This window comes from Etheostoma spectabile, chromosome 24 (genome assembly GCF_008692095.1).
Source record: "Etheostoma spectabile isolate EspeVRDwgs_2016 chromosome 24, UIUC_Espe_1.0, whole genome shotgun sequence".
NCBI classification, from domain to species: Eukaryota; Metazoa; Chordata; class Actinopteri; order Perciformes; family Percidae; genus Etheostoma; species Etheostoma spectabile.
In genome coordinates this window covers 358827-375591 of record NC_045756.1, presented here as the reverse complement: position 1 = coordinate 375591, position 16765 = coordinate 358827, and the positions used below count along the sequence as shown (strand labels likewise).

At 44.5% G+C, this 16765-nt stretch overlaps 1 protein-coding gene across 7 annotated transcripts in view; it reads right to left on the bottom strand.

The window, feature by feature from the left end:
- The window catches only part of LOC116673931 (protein Shroom2), a 22667-nt gene that overhangs the window by 1287 nt on the left and 4615 nt on the right, over positions 1-16765 (bottom strand). For 3 of the 7 annotated variants that reach the window (XM_032506315.1, XM_032506313.1, XM_032506316.1), the window contains exons 2-8: positions 9935-10057; positions 7464-9798; positions 7202-7251; positions 4758-5387; positions 3376-3849; positions 2468-2645; positions 1608-1880 (exon numbers count right to left, since the gene is read on the bottom strand). In XM_032506315.1, coding sequence (XP_032362206.1) covers positions 1608-1880; positions 2468-2645; positions 3376-3849; positions 4758-5387; positions 7202-7251; positions 7464-9722 — 3864 coding nt within the window. In that variant the 5' untranslated portion in view covers positions 9723-9798; positions 9935-10057. Of the gene's footprint in view, positions 1-1607; positions 1881-2467; positions 2646-3375; positions 3850-4757; positions 5388-7201; positions 7252-7463; positions 9799-9934; positions 10058-10766; positions 10785-11081; positions 11368-16765 lie in introns of those variants that run through there. The other 4 variants (XM_032506312.1, XM_032506314.1, XM_032506310.1 and 1 more) reach the window with 3 other exon arrangements.

Sequence of the window (16765 nt, the reverse complement as noted above, 5' to 3'; positions counted from 1 at the left end):
TTCTGTTTTTGCCAATAACCGACTCAGATGATTAGTCTTAGTGTCTGACAACATTATGGAACGGATCCCTACAGAGAAAGACCTTTTTTAAAAGAGTAAAATCCTCTCTGTCTAACCAGAAACAGCTATCGCTTATCCCAACACACTCCATTTAAAAAAATTAATTCTTTTAGCGTGTATCTTTTTCACATGTAAATGTGAAATGTGTTTATTTCAACCTAAACTAGGGTTGTGATTGTTGCAAAAGTGGACAGAAAAACCAAAATGGCGTTTGATATTTCTATTTTGTGTCTGCTGACTTGAATGAAGTGTGTTTTTACGATGCTTTTCAAAAGCAGCTTAAGGATAAAATGATACACTCTCCACTCAGTAAATCACTCGTAGTTGTGCAGACACTTGTAAATCTGGGTGTAGAGTCTGGTGGCTATAGCAACCGCGATTTTGCAGATTTTTTTATGCTCAAAAAAAGGATCCTAATTTAACAACAAGGACAACCTTTTTAGAAATCCTTTCCATAATGTTGTCAGACACTTAAAAATAAGCACATTTACAAACAGTCACTACTGCCCCAAAGTGCTGCACAATTATAAATAACAACATAAGATAAAAGCATAACTAACCAAAAAAAAAAAAAACACATCTAAAACAGAATATGCCAAAAACAATAAAAACAGACAACAGATAAAAGGAAACTTTGCTCAAATCATTAAAATAAAATGTCACAGCTCAGCTTGTGTTAAAAGCCAGAGCAAAAAGATGAGTTTTTAAAAGTGATTTAAAACTCTGAATAGAGGATGCTGCTCTAATGTTGAGAGATCCAGAGCTTAGGACCTGCTACTGAGAAAGCTCTGTCCCCTCTGGGTCTCAGTCTGGTTCTGGGACAGTCTAAAAGCACCTGGTCCCCTCTGGGTCTCAGTCTGGTTCTGGGACAGTCTAAAAACACCTGGTCCCCTCTGGGTCTCAGTCTGGTTCTGGGACAGTCTAAAAGCACCTGGTCCCCTCTGGGTCTCAGTCTGGTTCTGGGACAGTCTAAAAGCACCTGGTCCCCTCTGGGTCTCAGTCTGGTTCTTGGACAGTCTAAAAGCACCTGGTCCCCTCTGGGTCTAAGTCTGGTTCTGGGACAGTCTAAAAGCACCTGGTCCCCTCTGGGTCTCAGTCTGGTTCTGGGACAGTCTAAAAACACCTGGTCCCCTCTGGGTCTCAGTCTGGTTCTTGGACAGTCTAAAAGCACCTGGTCCCCTCTGGGTCTAAGTCTGGTTCTGGGACAGTCTAAAAGCACCTGGTCCCCTCTGGGTCTAAGTCTGGTTCTGGGACAGTCTAAAAGCACCAGGTCCCCTCCGGGTCTCAGTCTGGTTCTGGGACAGTCTGAAAGCACCTGGTCCTGGACCTGAGTGCTCTGACTGGAGGGTGCAAATTCAGCATACCAGACAAATATGATGGTGCCAGCCCATTAAGAGATTTAAAAACAAACAATAAGATCTTAAAAGGGATTCTAAAAACGACAAAGATTGTCACTTAGACACAAAGACATGGGTCGAAGAACATAGATCGAAGAACTTTAATTAGGGGAACAGTACGCATCATCCTACAGACTGGGAGGCCGTTACCTTCTCCTCTGGCGAGGCCTCGTCCTCCAGGGTGTTGAGAGCGTTCTCCACCCGGGCGAGCCGCCCCGACAGCGACAGCAGCAGACTCACCACCTTGTCCAGGTCGCCCACGAACATGCAGAACTTGTCCAGCTGGTTGGGCTGACAGAGGCGCTGCACGGTGGCCTCCACCTCCCGGCCCAGGGCCTCGTTGTCCTCCACGTCGTCCTGCAGGCTCTGCCGTGCGTCCCGCAGCACCTCCAGCTTCCTCGCCAGGCTGGAGATCAGCTCTTGCTGCAAAAGCACGACGAACACAAATGGAGTAAAACACATTTAGAGCATCACAACAAGAAAGGAGAAAGTTGTCCTACTCTATCTCACAGCAGAAAACGCAAGATAATTACCAATTTGAAAACAGTGTGACCAAAACCTCACTTGGCCCTCAGCAGTAAGCCTCTCCAGGAGGGCCCCGGGCCCCCATTGACTCTGACTCTCAACCCCCCCCATTCCCAGTAACTACATCACAGACCTTCATCCTGGACTTCACATCTGCCAATTGCACATACTATATATTCTTTGCAAATTTTGCGCTCAACCCATTCAGCCTCTTTCCTTGAAACAGTTGCTTTGTATGTACTGTATATATGTTTTTTTTCTGTATTGTATTGTTTATTCATATCAATGTTTAATATGTGTGTTGGTTTGTTTATGAATGCACCTTTCACCAAGGAAAATTCCACATTAGCGTAGTTATTGTGGCAAGAAAACCTTTTCTGAGTCTGACTTCTGTCGATATTGACTAATGGAGGCTGCGGAGTAATATTAATACATATTATATAATAACGTAACATGCCATCTATCTCTCAGTGGGTGAGTTTCACCTTTTTACTGGCGAGGTCGACGTCCAGCTCGTCCTCAGAGTCCGGCTCCTCCAGCTGCTGGTCCTGCATGTCCTTCATCTTGATGAGGAGCTCGGCTTTGGGAGCCGACGTGTTGTAGTACGAGGAGCTGGGGACCAGAGAGGCCGCTGCTGAAGCAGACAAGTCCTCCTCCTCCCTCCTGACACACACACACACACACACACACACACATTAATTATCATATTGCAGACAAAAGTAAGTGCTACTGAGGTGTCACACACACCCACACAGTGATGAGACATTTGTCCACCAGAGGGCAGGCTGACTGAAGGTTGGACAGGAAACAAACCGAAAACCTTCAGCTCACTCAGGCTTTAAAACTTACATTGGTCTATAACAAATGGTACTAAATCCCCTTGTGTATCCTTTTATGTAATTGTCATAAACTTTTAGTTTATCATTTTGCATTGACTGTGCATTTATCTATAGTCACATACAGTATGCAAAAGTGAAAAAAACGTTTTCTAATTCCTAAGAGTGAAAATAGATTAAAAAAAGAATTTGATTCTAAGAATCTAGATGTCAAAATTGTTATGTAATTAGATGATGAAGTCCAGGAGAATCCAGTCGACCAGACAAAGTCACTCCGAGAAGATCTTGCAGGTTAAGTGTCTTGCTCAGCATCACATATGCAGGATAGATGTTAGGGAACCCCCACACACACACACACACACTTTCTGGATGCAATTACAGTTTACTCACAAAATGCACAGAGCACATGGGAAAGTTGAAATGATTTTCACTGCGGTGTAAGTTTAAGGATGCAGCAAAAAAGAGACAAGCAGTTCTAATGTAATAAATAAGTTGAACTAATGCTCTCTAAAGAGAGTTAAACTTCTACACCGGGCTGTATTTCTTAAATGTCCCACCTGTCCATGCTCCTGGGGGATGAGGTGGGCAGTCTGGAGCCACAGGAGGCCCTCCGGCGCTGGTGGGCCCCCTCCAGGATCTGCTCCTCTGTGGGGAAGAGTCCTTCCATCAGGTCCATGGTGGTCCTCCTGCTGCTCTGGTCCAAGATGTCCACCAAGGACTTGTCTTTATCCATGATGTCCCTGGCCAGTTCCTCTCTCTTGGCGTCCTCCTCTGAGCTGGACTCAGGGACCGAGTCCGGGACTAGAGCCTGACTCGGTGCCTGAGGGGCCTGACGGGTGTAGGTGCTGAACAGGGACGAGGCCGGGCCCCCTGTGGTGGGGGTGCGTGCCGGCGGCTGGAAGGCGCTGCAGGTGAGGTGGGCCCTGCCCTCTCGCTCCGAGCTGCTCTCAGAGTGGACAATCCTCACGGGGACTTTCCTCACTGGACTGTTCACATCCATCTCAGCTGGGGGGGTCAAATCCTCTTCGGACCTGGACATGGAACAGATTTTAATATTAAAGCCTTATACTTAATCATCTATTTTATCATTTATTAGAGATGGTGCGATACCATTTGTCCTTCCTGACAGCGATTTCTCACACCTGAAGTCCCAATGGGTCGTATGTTTGATTATGTTTTAACAGCTTTATACTTCTACCTTTGTAAAGATGTAATATGATTTCTATCATTGCTGTTAAAATCTGAAACGTGAACAAACACAACAATGAATGCCGTAGAACTTTCTCGTATTATCCAGTTTGACAGTCAGTCGTAATGGAAAAACATAAACAAAACTACTTTAAAGTAGATTTTCTTTGAGGCTGAATGACGTGGTATCAGATCGCTGCATAAACTCCAGTACTGGGAACCCAATGTCTTCTAATGGGACGATTACAAATACAGCCATTCTAAGAATGAAGCACAGAGTATGGAAACCTTTTTAAATACACATCAGAGCTACGCAGTCGACCGTTTCTAATTAAGGGAAATGGATCGTACAGTAGAACTGCAATGGAAAAGAAACTAAGGTCACAACTGCACAAAATGTGGCTTTAACAAAATGACAGCCTCCAGTTCAATTTGCCTCGAAGCCGCAGAGGAAATCAACATCAAGCACGATCAAACTGATCTTCCTCTCTGTGGGCACATTTTAAATATTGGGCATTTTCATCAGCTTTTTTTTAAGTTAATGCCTTTGACATTTGTTATGCTATGTGAGGTCAATCCCACCACAAGTCTGACATAGAAGCATAATCATCTTGTGTTTCTTCACTCTGTTATTGGTGTTTATCCCTGCCTGACTGGAACTTCAAAGCCTCCTCTACTGGAATAAAAAGGAAACCGCTTTATGTAAGAGGGGCGGTGAGGAGACCTGAAGTCCTTTAGCTCTTCTGCTCACCTGAGTGTTGAGTCATCCTGCACGAACACCGCCGGCGGCCTGTCAGTCAGCCTGAGGGGTACAAACTGTGGAGATGGAGGTCGCGCTCGATCTGTCGCGGGAAGAAACAGAGCGGCAGTCCAGGAGGAGAACAGGGATGACGAGGAAGGTGGCCGCGGTTGCTCCTTCTCCTTCTCCACCTCACATTCTCCACCTTCTCCGCTCACGTCTGCTCCGGACGCCCGGCCGAGGTGCAGGGAGCTAGCCGGGGCGGGGCCGGCTGAGGAATCCTGGGGAGTAGCATGGTGCTGGGTGTCAGAGCTGCAGCTGGACAGAGGCTGGAGCGCTGCCGGGCCTGCCTGGGCGCCAGCGAGGAATTCCTGGGGGGAGGATGTGGTTTCTGGGCCTAAATGGGGCCTGGGCGGAGGCAGGAGGCCCTTGGTTTGTGGAAGCTGGGATGGGTGCTGGGAGCCCGCGTTGGGGCTGAGGCTGCGAGGACCTGAGGAGTGTGTGGTGTGGGAGGGATTGGCAGCGTCTGGTTTGGTCCTGTGGTCAGCGAGGCCTGGGACCAGGCCCTGGTTTCTCGGGACTGACGGGGCCGACTGTGGGCTGTGGTTGGGTTGGTATCGCAGCTTGCTCTCTGTTTTTCCTCTAGAGGTCAAAATAAAGACAAAATCCATCAGTACCTGAGGGAAAGTCTCATTTTAGCTTCTTCACAAAAGGAGCTGGAACAACTGTCTCTCTTTATAAAGCTTTATGACGATGTTTTATGAAATGTTCTGTCTGTACCTTTCTTCTTTAAAACAAATATGGAAGAACTGTTTGGAAGTTATATGTTATAGGTTCAGAGGAGAAAAGTCTGTTTATACCCTGGTACTACTACATGGATCCGTTCCATATGTACTGTGGGTTTCACCAGAATGAAATTGGGCATTAATCCAAACTCCATCAAGACAGCGTGAGTCAGAAGGAGTTGTCTGGCTGGTTGAGCCACAGCTCTGGTTATGGAAAAAAGGCTTTAACTCTTTAAGTACATCTAAAAAAAATTTATTCTGCAGTTCAGTGGGCATGTTCCATTGCTTATCATTTTGGAGAATAAGGAGCATGTTTAAGAGCGGTGTGCAAAGCTCACACCTGGTGTGTTTACCTGGCTAATGCGCCGCCATGTTTACTCCGCTAACATGTTGATTGGTTTATTAAAACCACAACAGTGGATCCTCTGCCTGTTGGCTCGTAGGTTTAGAGACTTTAGATGTGTGTTGCTGTTCACAGTGTGTGTGTTACAGTTTAGGAAACCTGAGGCATGGGACTGACATTTCATTTTAAAGGGAAAGTCCCCACTTTTAATCCAGACTTTATATTGTTTCCCTTATTTATGATTAGATAACTTTGGACACTCTAAACTTATATCTTTTGAAAAAAAAAAAATGTGAAGACACTCATTCGGTAGACAATAGTGCAGAAATGATCTCAGGCTCCTCATAAATGGAATTTCTTAAATTTTCCGGACACATGTCACTTAAATAAACTTTATATTAAGTGGTTAATCCATGTTATCATTAATGTTTTGGCAAGATGAGAAACATTAGCAACACTTTTATCTTAATCTTTAGTTGTAAAGTGAAATGGGCATTACATAGATTACAAGGTTTTGGTTAATGTTGAATAGTAAAACTTTACACCACCCACTTAAACGTTGCATGAAGTAAAACTAGAAAGAAGGAATCTGGGCCACCATTCAGCCAGATATCTTATAGCTTATAACATTGTGCTTCCTGAAAGGTGTTTATGTCATTTAAAAACATAACAAAAGAGCAAATAATGTGGATTAATTTCACCATTTATCCAAGAATGTAACCATGTACGCAACAGATAAGTGTATTTTTTTTCAAAAGCAGCTTAAGAATCACCTGTAGTTTCACTTCTGTAAATCTGGGTGTAGAGTTTACTACTGGAGTCCAGAAGATACCGTTCACCCTAACATGAGCTCCAACAACCCGAGACGAGCGTTGGGAAGAGATCTAGTTTGACAGAAAATTATATTTTCCTTTCTGCTCAGGAAACATGGAATTAGAAACCGAGACGAAAAAAAAACCCTTCCACATTCACATGTAAACGTCACATGCATTTCTTTTTGGCCGATGCTGCAGGACAACTGACAGAGTGAACAGGTCCTGTTGGACACTTTGGAGAGTGCCGTTTTATTAACAGTGAGCCATCCTGCTTCCTCTCAGATCATTGGATATTTAATGACATACCAAACCCAAACACCTACTAAGCATTAAAAGTAATACAGTAAGTGTGTAAAGAAGAAGAAGAGTAAAGAATTTGTTTGGTCCATGTCAGAATGACTTGTTTTTTGATTGGACTTTGAGTAATTTTTGGCGTGTGCAGATTTAATTATTTTTCATCTCTATTGTCTCCTGTATTATCTAACAGTGCCATGTTTTACATCTTAATCTCACCTGTAACTGCTCTGCTGGCTGTGGGGGTCTTTCCATAGTGAAGGAATATTCTGCAAAAGAAAAGGAAAAGAAAGGGTCTTATTTAATAACTTAAAAAAATACAGCTTTACTTTTTATTTTCATGCCATCCATTACTAAGTAGCTCATGCTTGTAAGACAGACTCTGTAGGTTTTGTGCACTCTGTTATGATACATACATATTTAAAAAATGTGGCTTCTCTACATCATTAAGTGACAAACAAATACACTCTGGGCTTCCCACCTGTGTGTAGAAGTCTGCAGAGGGAGAAGATCGGGATCTCTCGTGGATGCACACAGCCGTCTCCTTGGCATCTGCATCCAAGATGTTCTCCGCTGAGTGAAACCTCCCTTGCGTCTTGGCCTCTGATGACTTCTTCTGTTTGCTCCACGTGGCCTGGTACTCAGCAAAGGTCCCAAGCCTCTGCTGCTCTAGTAAGACCTGCTCATGTCCAGGGCCGAGGGGTTTGGGGTCTGCGGCTGAGTGAGCCTCCTCAGGATCTCCAGAGGGAGTTCTCTCTTTGGGTTTTCCTATCTCACCAGGGTCAGGGTTCAAGTTTGTACCCTGACTGGACTTCAGCACAGGCCTGGGAAATGCCGGTTTGGTCTCAAAGAAGTTCCTTCTCTCTCCAAATGACCCATTTTTAGGTTCTCCCTCCATTCCCACTTTGTCTATCTTGTCAGGCTCTGAGAAGGAGTGCATCCTCTTGGCCAGGGGGAAGCGCTTACGTCCTCTAACGCGTCCAGTGGTGGTTTTAACCACTGCCGCTTCTGGTCCAAGAGGCTCAAGGTCTCGTCTCTGGAAGGAGGTGGCCTGGAGGACCCTGGCCTGCGCCTCTTTCAGGTGGTCCTTGTAGGTGTTGGAGGAGGAGACACCAGAAGTCTTTCTGGATCTCCACTCCTCTGACTCCTCATCCTCTGCATCGCACATCAGTGTTGCAGCGCTACGGCTCTTTTGCAGCTGGGCTCGCTTCTGCTGGATCTCATTGCGGAGGAAGGTGGCATAACGGTCGCCGCGGCGATTAGATTTTCCACTGCTGGCGGCCATGGCGTCACTGGCATCCTGGGTGGACATGACACCCACGGCTGTAGCTGCTGGTTGCCTCACAGCCAGACTCCTACTCTCCTGGGCCAGGGAGTGGAGAAGTGGGGTTTTCAGAGGGGATATCCGCTGATCTTCTTGAGGCATCCATGGGCCTTGGTGCCTTGAAAGATTAACCTTATGATCATTACTTTGGTGTGTTGGGAACTGTCTTTTAACGTCATTAGCATGGCCTTCATCTCTCTTTGCAGCATCCGCTGGGCTGCGGCTTTGAACAGAAAGTTCAGAGGTTTTGGGTTCATAATGTAGACCTTTCCCCTGATGGGAATGGAGCTCCTTGTTTTCACTATAAGGCAGCTGGGACTGAGGTAGAGAGTATTTTGCCTTATTGTTTGTCTTCAATGTACTTGGGAAGCTTGGTTCATTGCTATTCCCCCAATGGGGTTTCTCAATTTCCTCCCTTCGACCCTCTGGTTTTCCCTGCCTGGCCTGGAGCGCAGCAGTCTGAACTGAATGCCTGTTTGCCAGGCCGTAGTATCTGTTGTGCCACCCATTCTCCAGGTTGGGGTTTGCAGCAGAACTCGCCATGGATGCTGTGGAGTGCCGGACATGTTTGCGGCTGAAGGTGTTTGTGGGCAGATCCTGCAGGCTGCGATAGTAGCTTCCTACACTCTGAATCTTGGTGGGAGGAGCTGACCTGGTCTGTGGGTAGAGGGGGCTTTCGTCACTGTATTGCCTCTGGTGGGCAGGTAGCTGGGTGTGATGAGGCTGTCGGACATCATTGCTGGAAAGCGAGAAGAGTTTGTTGGGATGCAGCTGGTTGTGGTTCTGGTTGTTGATAGCTGCCGTGTTGGGATGGAGGAAGTCTTTGGTGGGGAGGGGGGTGAAGTTGTGTCTGCCCGTTGAGGTTTTCTCCTGGTGAGATCTGAGGCCTTTTTGGTCGTTATTGTCTGCTGGTTTTGAGATTGACCTGCTGTGGCTCTTTGCTGGATCGCCAGGCCCTTCGGAGTAAGGGAACACCTTTGTGGCGGCATAACTGTCACTGCGCAGGGGAGGAGGTGGGGGGGGAGGAGGAGACTGGGACTTCTTTTTCTCTGGTACTTGCCACACTGGGCTGATGCTGGGTCTTCCTGAGACGGAGACCCGAGACGCAGGCTGATCCTCGCCCCGTGGTCCCTCCCGGGCTCCGTTCCCCAGCGTCGGCTGCAGGTACCTGGGCCGCTCCGCCTGCTGAGGCCCTGCACTCTGAGGGCCCTTGAAGAAAATACTTTCAGCGCTGGTCCCCTTCCTATCAGATGTGCTGGGGTCAGGGACAGGAGGGCTGGAGGTGCTCGAGAAACAGCTGAGCCCAGAGTGTCTTCTGGCTGCTGGTCCGCAGAGCGGCTCAGCACTGTTGATGTATTTAGTTGGAGAATAACGACCTGGGGGGTGCGCATGAGGGGGACGCTCCAGTCTCTCCATGGTTCTTGCAGAGCTGAACTGGCTGGCTAGCTGACGCGGGGCGTTCTGGTCCCCTTGGTTGGATGACTCTTTGGGCCTGGTGAGCAACGTTGGAAAAATATGTTTGAACTTGATAAACTGAAAAAATATCCTTCACACACACCACCACCACTAATGAATGAATAACAACATTTGGCCCTGCACAGAGAAACTGAAAGTGAGCCTAGTCTCACTTTTCCTCATGTTTTGGCTGCCAGACCGGCGCTGAGGTGGCTTCTCGTCTGGCGGACTCTGACTCCTCTTCTGTCAGCTTGGAGGAGTGCCAGGAATGGGGGCGACCCCCCGGGTCATTCTTCCTGCAACGCGGAGAGGAAACAACACTTTACACAAGGGAGTATTTGGCATTTCAGCTGCAGAGTGCAATGGTTAAAACATTATGTGTTTTGGCAAACCAATCATTCTCCTCCAACAGCCATGTGCACACTACGACTTAATAATAACTAGTTTATTAATAGTTAAACACTTCAAATACTCATATTTTAGCAACAAGTCAAAGTGGAAGGATGCTCGAATGAAAAACGTCCTTTCATCATTAGTTATCGCAGTTGCAAACACGGATATTCTGCTGGATGGCTTGTTTGTCCGAGAGATTAAAGCTCTCACAAAACAAAGAAACATTTGCAGAAGAAGAGTCAGAATTAATATTTCATTGATGCAAGTCCTTCAATGAGGATCCAAAATCACTACAGCGTATTTAAGGAAATAATATCATGTCAAATATGACTTTAATATCATTGCATTTTTTAAATATTCTCTAATCTGCTAACAACATTAATGACAAACTCCTTCAAGTCCCTACGTATGGATGCATATGGTTTCTCATTTGGAAGTCATGTATGCACACGCACACGCACACACACACACACACACACACACACTTACTTTCCAGGTACTTGTGTGTGAATGTCTGAAAATCAAATTGATTTCTCGTACGTTATAATACCATCCAGAACCCTAAAAGCTAAACGTTACTATGCACATTGTTTACACCAAACTTGCACATACCCTTTGAAGCGATTTTTCCTGGAGAGCATGTTGAAAAAGAAAAGACTGTGCTCAACATCCTAATTTCACAGAAACTGGAGAAAAACAATATATTGTGTCTACTTCACGACAACTAATAAGAGGAGGCTGAACGTAAGTGGGACAAATACGACACAAACGTGCAACTTACGTCTGAAGGACATTTGGTAGCCCCGAACTTATAATGAATACATAATAAACAGTGCAAAATACAAAAGGAAGGAGCACAAAGCACCATTTAAAAACCCTAAATCACCAAAAACTACCAGCAAACACACCGGGACTAGCTGTCGGTACCTCATAGAGCTTCGCAAAATCTTGGTGAGAAAGCTCCTCGCCACATGAACGTCGGTGTCGGACGGCATTGTGCGTGGTGATACAACATCAACCATTTTAGCCCTGAAGGGCAGCAAAGGAAGGAAGGAGAAAAAGGAAAAAAGGGAGTAGGAGGACACGTCTGCATCAAGCGTTAACAATAGAGATGACAAGACACCGAATAACACATCATCAAATACAACATGGTTTCTTCTTTCTGAAGCAGTGTAGAAAACCAGAGAGTCTGATGGCTAGAGAGCGTTGGAGCAGACTATTACGCAATGATGTCTTCAGTCCAACAGGCAGGTGTTTAGTGCCTTGCCCAAGGGAACCTCCTATTGGCTGTTGGGTGGAACATGTGACACTTCTCTTATTGTGAAGGGCTATCACACCACAGGAGAGGGAGACAGCTCTGTCACAACCATGTGGCCAGACGACGCTTAGCTGCTTAGCTTTTAGAAAAATTAGACCGATCTAAGGTGGATCCATAGGTTGTTTTTAATTTGTAGGTTGAAGTGAGAAGGTTTCGCACCAATTAGGAGTTATAAATAACAGAAAATAAAAAAATAAAAAAGCTCTTAGAAGGACAAACTCCACTGTGATAATTTGAATGTCTAACAATCGGTTTAAAATACTGTCTTTGATAAAATGTCAATGGGAAATTTTGAAGTTCAAATGTCAGTCCGTTGTGAAATCTCTCAGCCAAGTGTGACTTCACTTGGATTGAAACTTTAACCCTGCCCGGTCACGATGGACACGCTGCGTTTTTTCAGAAAGGAATGCAGGGAGGGATACGCTCGCTCGGAGGAGTCCGAGACTACAGCGGAATAAAGACTTCCTGACTTTCTAACCGGGATTCACTTCTCTCGGATTTCTCCACAGTTGCTGGTTCGTTGCGTATAATCCCTCATTGGACAGAAGAGATTATTACATTATTATCCTGTCAAGGTGTTGTGGTTTGATGATTTGTTGTCTTTGATATTAGGAGTTTTAATCTCATTTTACATAGGCAAAATAAACACAAAAATCAAAAGAAGTGCACACATTTAGGTGAAAAAAGAAGGGATGGAAAGTATACAAAGTCTTACAATACAACCAGTGAATGCAGAGGAATTTTCTCTGGAAATCAATGCTCCATTTAACACTGATCTCTCCGAAACTTTATTATCCCGCATCTGTTTATATGCTGAATTGTTTGCTTGCATGGTGAACCATTACTGCAGGCTCAGCTGACTTAAACACTCACTAATTGGAATTAATTGGAGGTGTGCAAAATGAGCACTGTCTTCATTTCCCCTTTCATTAAACCCAAACTACACACGGCTTTCTAGGAACCTTCCTATGAAAATACAGTTGCATCTCAGTTCCTTCCTAGGAAATGTTCAGAGACGAAGAGACATGTAAAACGGGGTGTTTCTCTAATGCCACATGCAGTTTAAATCAAATAATACATATTTAATAGAAAACAAACAGCTTGTAAAGTCTGAGTTTCTATTCGGGAGGTCAGGATTTTTTTTATTTTATTTTTAAATTAGCATCAGTTTGCCATTGCAGTAACTTAAGCTAAATAAAAACTGTAAAATTAAAGTTTCTGGTTCTCATGAGAACAGCTAAATGAGTGATTTCCTGCAGGCAACCCTGATTTTTTACACCTTTGAAGCTTGAATGCACCTTGCTGGGATAGAAGGATCTCCCACTGCTATAAGCCAAAGCAGAGTATCTACACAGCTCTTATTCTCTTCTCTAATCCAAAAAAAAAACCCAAACTGCATTAAAATGTAGTAAAAAGGCAACAGCAGCAATGGAACAGCACATGTGCTTAACCCTCATGTTGTCCTTGGGTCAAATTGACCCGTTTTCAGTTCATTTTCCTTTTTTTCTCACAAAAAATGGGCCGTCGAAATAAGCGCTGAAAATCACCAACATTAAAAATATCAAAAAACAACAAAAACATAAAAAAAGCACCTTGCAACGTTGAAAAAAGTGACACAAATGTAGGAAAAAACGATGATAATGTTAAAAAAAGAGTGACCATTGTTGACAGGAAGACAACACGAGGCTTAAAAACCTTCCCTCCTTCTCCCTGCTCATGTGACACACAACGTGAGAGCTGCGTTGCGTCAATTGAAATGCAAATGTCCGTCTTTCTAAAGCGTGAAGGTCTATTGTCAGGGGACCCAGCTGCTCCGTCAGAGATACTCCACCGGGGAGGAGACGCCAGATCAGGACATCCGAGCCGAGGCCATTAGTGAAAAGAACAAGAAACTGAAACCGCGCTGACCCAGTTGGCTACTAGGACATCATCAAGAGGATTTGATTAAGCTAAAGAAGGGCAGTAAACAAAAGGAGTGAGCTGAAAATGGACTCTGAGGAACAGTAAATAAAAGATCAAATATATCAGAAGTGAGCTGAAAAAGGAGAAACGTGTTTCACGTTTAGCTTCTTTAGGTTCCTTCATTGCCTGAGAAAACTTTAAAAAGTCAAGAAATACGGAAGAAGGCTCATTTATCTCCTCATTACAACACATTCCCTTCCCATTGAGCACGATTCCCTCCACAAAAACCTCCAGAGATCTGAACTATCTGTACGGGGAAATCTACACTTCTGCAACACTGATTTGTGGCATGTTGGACTTCCAGTGGAGGAATGAGGAGAATAAATCCAAGTTGGTGGTTAAATTAGTCCAGCTGTGTCTTAAAACTGCACACAGAGACTTACATTTATGACGTAATATCTGTATAATCTGTATTTACAGTAAAATACTTTATTATTTACTTGATTCTGGCTTCTCAAATGTGAGGAATTCCAGCTCGTCTCGGTTATGTTATATCATTACAAACGGATTATCCTCAGGTTTTAGACCCAAAACCTTAAATAATGAATCAATAAATTCAAAAAGGTCTAGACAGATCCGGAGGGGGCTTAGAAAGACATGACTAAAAAGCCATGTTACACCTAAATCTCTATCTTATTATGTCATTTTGGGCGCTGATTAGTTTATAACACAGCCTGTAAGATTTATAAAACTTAATAAGGCGACTTCCAGTATGCAGGGTAAAGGGATTTGCTTTGGGGTCTCTCAATGAAATGAAGTGAAATGGAGCGACAACATAAGAAAACATGGTAACTTACCAACTGGCTGAGATAGTTTGGAGTTTGGTTTTTCTTTGTGTAAGTTGTTGTTGTGGTGGTCTACACCGGTCCTGGTTCAAAAAAAAAGGACCCTTCCACCTCACTTCTCCACAGCCGACTCCTTCAAAAACCCTCGGGATAGAAACAAGACGCACTCTGACACCACAACTCGTGCAGGTCTGACAGAGAGGAGCGCTCTGAGGAATCTGGGAACTCCATGACTAAAGAGCTGCCCCCCCCCCCCTCCCAGTATTAACACAACACCCACTGTACCTTGTGCTGCGGAGGAGATTTCCTCGGGATTATAAAGGGGGATTTGAGGTGGCGGGGAGGAGTTATTGTCCCTGCTGTAATCTAGCTTTTGGGTTGCAAGTTGCTGGGCCTGCAGAGCCGCCGGGGCTGCTGGGAAAGTTAAATCAACGGGACGTGAAGACCACAACAGCTTCAGTTTGTCAGAAGGTAAAGGGTTAAAAGATTCAGGTAAAAAAAACTACACCGGCTGCTCATGAGCCTTATGAGCCAATCCCTCTGTGCACTGAACAGATGTCTTCATCACGTCACTTTAACTGTAACTGAGCCCTAAAATCTTATTCATGTCATTTCATTTCATTCATTCTTTTTTTTTGGGAACATGTCTAGTCACTAAACAGTCAACAGTCTGGGCTAGTACCCATATTAAATTGCCACTGTATTTTGTATTTTTGTACTTTTTTCTGACACTGCCTTCTTCCATTTTACTCATTTGACTTAGAATCCTTTTATTTTGTACTGCAATTGATATTATGATGTTTATTGTTGTGAAATTGTCCAGAAAAAGGTTTGTTTCTGTCTCAATAGACTAAAAATAAACAAAGAACCAGAGGATTGTAAGGGCTAAAGGGTTAAACTTAGATGTGACACCTCCCCAAACCAAATGCAGCCACATGTCAACCTAGATATCTAAAGAGCGTACTGGTAAATTTGATCTCTTTATTGCCTTTTAAAGAGATCTATTATTTAAAAATCAGCTCTCATGTTAGATTTTTGAATTAATTAAATTACTTAAATATGAAAATCATTGGTTAAATGTAATTTTCCCATTACACATTTTAAACTAGGCTCTGATAATCTGATGTTGAAACTTGGGAACTTCTAATCCTGGTTTTGCCCCGTTATCGGCCTGGTATCTCATCGTCACGACTACATTTCACAACGCTGACCGTCTGTTGAAGAACTTCTTCAGTGTCCTTGTCGGGAAGCGTAGCACAGACAGGAATGTTTGGCCTGTTTTGAGAGATACCAGCCAGTGTCAGACTGGGGGGGGGGGGGGGGGTCAGACATGTAGAGAGACGTCCGCTGGGAGGAGAGGCTGCCGAGTTTAAAAACAAACGGTGTGTTTGAGGGGGAGTTACTGCTCATATTATCCTGCGAGTCTCATCAAATCCCTCTCAACTGACCCAAAATCAACCAAATGTTAGGGAAACTTGCTTCAGCCATTTTGCAACCACACTTCTTCAAAACATTAATAGTAATATATATATATTATATATATTATATATATATATATATATATTACTATTAATTTATGTGGAAATTACAGTTTACAGTCTGTTATGTTATCACTACACATAGCCACCACCCACCACACACCACACACAACACACACACACACACACACACACACACACACACACACACACACACACACACACCAGAGTGAGTGGGCTGCCAGGGCTGGACCAGCACCCTGAGCCATTGAAGGGGGGGTTTGGTGCCTCGCTCAAGAGCACCTGGCAGAGATGAACCGGCATCTCTCCAGCTACCAGACCACACGGTGTACTTTGGTCCGTACTAGGACTTGAACCGGCGACCCTCTGGTTCCCAACCCAACCCCCTAGGGAGCGTGAATAAGTCCAAAAGGCTGAATTAGGGACCAAAATGTGGCTGCTGAGAAAGAGGAGAGCTGTAATACCAGGAGGAAATAAAGATATTCCATCTGTAGAGAGCACACCATTCCCTTTTATAAAACTGTTAACATTTGGACAAAACCAAAAATGTTAATTTTAGGTTTTCAGGATGTCCAAAGCCCAATTCAGACCAAAGACTTGCAATGAGATAAGACCCGTTTAAAGGCCATCAGAGGGGGAAAAGCAGCGCTCTGAGCCAATCAGAGGCTGGTTTGAGAACGTAAGGGACGTCCCATGTTTCAACAGAGACGTCAGCTCCAAACTACAGAAATAAAATGATCCGCGTTGTAACTCATCTATCACAACAAATCATCTTTACTGGTCCCTCTATCACCTCTCTGGTGGTGTCTTAAAGCAGGGGTTTCCAAAACTTTCAGCCCGCGACCCCCAAAGTAACGGTGCAAGTGACTTGCGACCCTCCCCCACTATAAACGTAAATAAACATTACGCGCAACCGCGCACGCACTATGGGCGTGAAAATCAAAAGAGCTGTTCCCTTTGGATTTATTTGCTTGGTTTTATTTTAAATTAAGCCCCTAGTTTTATCTTGTGTTAAAATCATGGCTAACATATGCTATTTCTAATCGT